This window comes from Halichoeres trimaculatus, unplaced genomic scaffold, assembly GCF_033239565.1.
Source record: "Halichoeres trimaculatus isolate MK-OKI-2021-1 unplaced genomic scaffold, fHalTri1.1 fHalTri1_scaffold_14, whole genome shotgun sequence".
In the NCBI taxonomy this organism is placed as follows: domain Eukaryota; kingdom Metazoa; phylum Chordata; class Actinopteri; order Labriformes; family Labridae; genus Halichoeres; species Halichoeres trimaculatus.
This window is the reverse complement of record NW_027437192.1, coordinates 3309755-3315865: the sequence shown is the minus strand read 5'-3', so window position 1 is coordinate 3315865 and position 6111 is coordinate 3309755. Positions and strand designations below refer to the sequence as shown.

The window sequence follows — 6111 nt, the reverse complement described above, 5'->3', positions numbered from 1 at the left end:
TGTAGTTGCAAAATTTAATTGTGTCATATTTACTATTTCCCAGTGTTGTTTGAATAGTAATAAAAAAAAAGAGATGTGATCTCTCCTCCATCCTTCAGAAGTGAAGCACTAATCCTCACAATCCCTCCTCCTCCTCCTCCTTTGTGTTTTCCCCTGACAGCCGGCGTGTCACGCGGCCATAGCATGGGGAAAAAAGTGGGCGGAGACTGTGACCTATTTTTAACCAATGGGAAGCGGAGAGCGCCAGAGAGTGACCTAGTTTCAGCCAATCAGAGCGCGGCAGAGTCGCCGGTAGGCAACAGTCGGCGCGTGCCGAAGCCATGTGCTTCCTTTGGTGTTGTGAGCGCGAGGCGAACAGACGAGCAGTGCATTTCCCGGGAAATTAAACAGAATTTTACACAGTTTGAAGCCTCTAAGTGTGGTGGTTTCAACGCTTAATGGTGCTCCGGTGTTGTTGGGGTGTATACAGCGCTCAGTGTCGTAATGAATGTGTAAATTCAGAGGCTGCTGTGAGCGTTTTGCTCCATACACACAGACAATGAACGAGCGCAGCAGGCTGAAGTGTTACATTGTGCAAAGCAATGAGAGAGATGGTGTGAACGTCCGCCCACATGCGAACACCTGATGTCTCTGTGTTTGCTTTGTTCGAGCTGATTTAAATCCTGTCACGTTGTCGTCAAGCTAACGACGTTTTCACACATCTCTGCCATCACTTGGAGGATAAGGAGCACACTGAGAAAACGCAGAGACATCGAGGAAGTGTGCAGCTCGATGTGGTTTTTGACTCAGTCAGTGGTCATCATCATCGCTGTTGTTTTTCTCCTGCTGTTTAAATGACAGCGTGAGAGAAGAGAAAGGGGCGGGGTGCGTTCACGGTCCATCCAGGAAGGGGCTCAGATGGAGAAGGCGCGGCTGAGTGCGCAACAGTCCGGGCTGCGGGCTGCTATTGGCTGAAATTAACAGGAGGTGGTTTAATTTATTCAAAGATGTGTTGCGTTCAAGCACTTCCTGGGAAATAATCAACACATCACCAGCGTTGAAAGCATTAAAAACACATTTTTTCTAACATTCTTAACAATGTATGAACCCGTTTAGTTTGTTTTTGCTTTAAGATGAATGAAATCCCTCTAGAAATGTCCACTTTTGATAAAATTAGTTGCAGACTTTAAGAAAATTGCAGACAGCCTTTATGTAATCTTCCCTGCAAAGATTGATGAAGTTATTGTGTAAAACAGGTTAGACTGTGGTGCATTCAGCCACTTCTAAACACAGCAAATATTGATTAAATCACTAATGGGTTGTTTTTCTGTGAACCCTGTGGCGTTCCCGGTGTTATGCAACCACTGCTGCCTTTGAGAGGATAGTGAGGTCAACATACATGTTGCAGCTGATTGGGCAAAACCTGGGACACACCCACCTAACATGGGTTATGGCAAGTGTGTAACAGGGTAACAGGAGCAAATTCAGATTGATGAATTTCAGACAAACCCAACCCTGTGTTAGGAAAAGCTTAATAAAAATAATTTTAAAGCAAGATTGAAGGTTTCTGATTTTTAAAAGAGTTAGATAAATACATAAAATGTTGATAATGTAAAGTTTTTTTAGGAAAAGTTTTTTTTTATATATATTTTGAGATAAAAAAAAAATAAATGTACATACTTTTATCTTTAGAATTTTTCAAAATGAGCAAATAAAAACGATACATACATGTGTTTCTAATGATAGTTTTTTTCTTTTTATTTCTAAAAGTAATCTACAAAGATAAATACATGAATATTTTTATTTCGTTAAAACGTGTTCCGGCCGTGTGTTTAATGCAAAAAGCTTGGATTTTCTTTTCTTTTTTTTTTTTATAATTATTTTGTGCAACACATTACAAAAAGTAAAAGTACAAAAAAAAAAAAAGACATGTTACAGTTAGGGCTGCGTAGGCAGAATATCATGTTCTGGGGTTTTTGTGTAAGGGTGTGTGTGTGTGTGTGTGTGCGTGTGTGTGTGTGTGTGTGTGTGTGTGTGTGTGTGTGTGTGTGTGTGTGTGTGTGTGGTGAGGAGGGTAAATTAGTTTAAGGGTTAAAAGGAGCCAGTATTATACAGACACAACACACAAAAGAGAAACAGTATCCTGAATGCATCAACCAGGAAATAATAATATCACTCATCCTCATAATAATAATAATAATAATAACAGTAGTAATAATAATAAAAAATTATAGTAGTTATAATAAAAATAAAAGTAGTAATAATAAAAAAATAATGATAAAAATAATAATGATAAAATAAGAATAATAATAATGGTAATAATAATTTGATTATTATTATGATGTCCCAGTTTTCCCATGTTCCGTGAAGGCATCATTTGGATACGGCGTTCGGAGGCGTCGCCGAGCAGTAGTAGTGGGCGTGACTTCTGTATGCAAACGATACACGCCCCCAAGCGCCTTTCCCCCGTGAGCGGTGACGTCACGAGAGCAGCCCGTGTTGGTTCCAGCTGACTGGCAGAGAGAGAGGGGGAGAAAGAGCGACGAAAATAGAGAGGAGTGTGTGTATGTGCATGTGTGTGTGCGCGCGTGTGTGTGAGAGGGGGAGAGAGGGAGGAAAATAAGAGCCATCAGTTTCATCTATCCGGCTCTCACACTACTGGATATTATTATTTTTGGGGGGATATCTTTATTTCTGTCATCCTGTTTTTCTTCATTTTTAACCACAGGTTTGATTTCTCATTGTTTTCCTCATTGGAGACTTCTCGCGCCGTCTACTCTTTAATCCTCATCGGACCAGACAGATCCGCGTTTCAACCTCTTTTATTTTTCCTTTCTGGACTAAAAAAACTCCACATTTCACACTGACGGACCAGACCTGTCCGTGAGCCACCGTTTCACCTCCACTCCTGCGCCTCCAGGATCCAGTTTGTCCGTCTGTGCGCGTAAATTCACGCGGAGGAGAAATAAAAGCGGTGACATCAACTCGTGAAGGAAAAAGAGGATGAAATAATCTGTCAGCATGGTGCCATTTTGGAGATAAACCCCCCTGCTTTTTGATTTCTTTGCACATTTCACTTCATGGGACGAGAGGGGCAGCGGGACATCAGGTGGAGACCTTGAGCAAAGCGTCACCTGCCCGCGCACCTTTTGACGGCGCGCCTGTCAATTAGCGTCACTAATTGGATTTTTTAGATCTTGAACTCATCAGTCTGCAGGTTGCTCCCCTCCAACCTCCTCCTCCCCCTAACCTCCCCCCCTCCTTCTCCCCCAGAAGTTATGTCAAGGCCTCTTACTCAGCTTCTACCGCCGGATCTCCCTGCCGGGGCAACCAGCCCCCAGTTCGGGGCCAGCAACCCGGCTGGAAACGGCCCCCAGGGTGGACACCTGACCTCCATGACCAACCTGAAATCCCTGCTCCAGCTGCCAATCAAGGCTGACCAGAGAGTAACCAAGGACTGCAGCGAGATGAAAGGTGAGTGTGTGTGCACGTGTGCCTGTGTGTGTGTATGTGTGAGAGCGAGGTACCCTATAGGCGAGAAACTTCTTAAAGGGACAGTACCACTACCAACAAGTCAGAGCAGGAATATGGTGGAGAATGCTTTTTTTATTGCACAAAAACACACATTTAGATAATTTTGTGCACCATTATGATACATAATGCAGTGATATCTTTATTACTCTCAAATAATAATGAAATAAAGCACATTAAGGAACCTGGGCTATCATAAAAGTTTGATTTTGGGAAGTATGTTGATATTTTTGATCCGGTTATGAATGCTGTATTTCCCTTTTGTTGTATTCACCATTTATTAATATTATTATGGCTGTACCATTTTGCCAATATAACCATTAAAATGTGAAAATGCTCCTTTATAAACCTTGGAAAACACATCAATACATCAAATTTGTTGTCGTTTTTTGAGAATATTTTCATGTCTTTGAAGCAAACAAACAGAATTGTTTTGACATTAGCGTTGTGCTTGTTAGATTTGCAGCTTTTCCTCATCAGATGTGATCTCAAGGTGAGATTATTCACATTAGGGAGTGTTTAGTCATTCCTCTGAGCTTTTTTCTAAACGGTGTTGTGACATTTTAATCAACACAGAGCGATAGAAAAAAAGGAAAATATTCATTAGCTGAGGCGCTAATATGGACAGCAAATGTCTCCACAGACTCTGTATCAAGGGAATAGAGCAGTGAGTATTCATTGGTGAGTGTGTGTGTGTGTGTGTGTGTGTGTGTGTGTGCATGTGACTGAGTGGGTAGGTGTGATTGTAAAAGACAGAGGCCCTGCTTATCCAACACACACACACACTCACACACATTTACACACACAGTGTTTTCATAGCTGCTCCTGGCTCGGTGTGTTTGTTAAGATATTGAACTTTCCTGTTGGTGCTGAGATGAAATGATTATGAGGAAGACGATGAGGAGGAGGAGGCGCTGGTTATCTGACTGTCCTGTGTGTTTAAATAAAGGTTAGTGAGTGGGTTTGTATTGTTCCCCATCCACCAGCTGCCATGACAAACGCTAACCAACCAGGCTGCCTCTTCCTCTTCTCCTTCCTCGTGCCGGGAGGATGTCATGACTCCTATCAGCTGCTGTCACGCTCACTCCAAACACTTGGAGTCACATTTAAAAACATCGTCCTAAAACATCAATTTCTCAAAAGTTCCTGAAAGTCTAACTAAAAAACAATAGGCTATCACTGCGAGTCCCCACAAGTGTGGAAAGACCTGATCACATGCATCACAAAGCATCAGAAGGGGAAAAACACTGCCCTATTGTCCCAGCAGTTTGGAGACACCCAGTGGCGTCTTTGTGTAACTGCAGCTCCTGTTTCCTACATTGTGTCCTTTGCACGAGAAGAAGATGATGCTTAGCGCTGATGACAGGCTCTCCATGGAGGAAGGATCCAGCTTCCTTAGCCTCGTTAGCCTCGCATGTTTTCCTAGAGATTGGTGATGCATTCATGGGTCAGAGCAGAAAGAAAGAAAGGAGAAAGAAAGGTGTCGTGTGTAACATTTTTTTTGGCTTCCTTCTTTTTCCACAATGCACAGCCGATGTTTCTCTCCTCCTGCTTTGCTTCTTCTTTTTTTTTTTTCCCCTGGCTAGCTTTGTTTGACGCCTTCACAAACACCCACTCCTCCATCTAGCACCATCTCTCTCCTCCTCATCTCTGGCTGTCGTTTTCCATCACACGTCCCTGAGTTTTTCCTCTCACTCGTTCCCGTCTTGCTGTCGTCCCTCAGTCCCTCTGCTGATTTGCATTTTTCTCAGGCTTTGTTACAGTATGCACTCTCATCTCTCAGGCTCTGCTCCTCCTTTCCAGATTCCCTTCTTCCCTTTAACAAAGGGACATTCCCATTTATTTTTAAAGCTCTCTGCCAGTCTTACTTTCCTTTCTTTGTGCTGTCACTGGGGCTCTGTAGTACGATAAGCTCGACACTGGACGGTGAAGACATTCATGTTGATAAGGACATTAGATTAATCTCACAGATAGTCTGCAGTTGTCTTAGGCTCAGTTAACACGACATTTCACCCCAAAATGCAACAATCCAGGGAAGAAAAAAATCAGCGTTCACACCGAAATGCTGAGGGACTGAAAACGCTATACTGTTGGACTGTTGGATGCACATGCGCGAAGCAGACGTGACATTGATGTTGGCAGTGTTTCTGAAAAAAATCACTGTTTTCAAAAGTTTGTGATTTAAGTCGGGTAAGGCCTGGACCTTTTGTATATGGACTTTTTTTTGACCGGATATCTTTATCCCCGTTTGAAAAAAAATCTCTGTCCACACCACAGAAATATCTCTGTCCATTCGAAGAGGCAAAACTGAAAATGATTGCCTCTGAAGCCTGCAATGCCACGCCTGGCCGATAGGTGGCAGGTTAGCAAAATGTGAAAACCATAGAAGAAGCTGTCAACGGAGTAAGGAGAAGGTGAACGAAACGAAACGAAAACATTACATTTGTAGAGAAATAGCGTTGTAAATGTCTGCCATCGTTTTACAGTGACTTGTTGCTAGGCGCTTGACGTCATTGCGTTAACACCAGCTCCGTTTAACACCGCGACACGAGCCGACTCAACCGGATATTTCTTCACTTTTTTTATCATTTTTAATAAATC

The 6111-nt window shown here is 42.7% G+C and overlaps 1 protein-coding gene across 1 annotated transcript in view; it reads left to right on the top strand.

The window, feature by feature from the left end:
* The first annotated feature begins 2487 nt into the window (after positions 1-2487).
* dbpa (D site albumin promoter binding protein a) overlaps positions 2488-6111 on the top strand; it is a 43089-nt gene continuing 39465 nt past the window's right edge. The window contains exon 1 of the mRNA XM_074686507.1: positions 2488-3453. Within this exon, the coding sequence (XP_074542608.1) occupies positions 3258-3453 (196 nt within the window). The 5' untranslated portion in view covers positions 2488-3257. The remainder of the gene's footprint in view (positions 3454-6111) is intronic.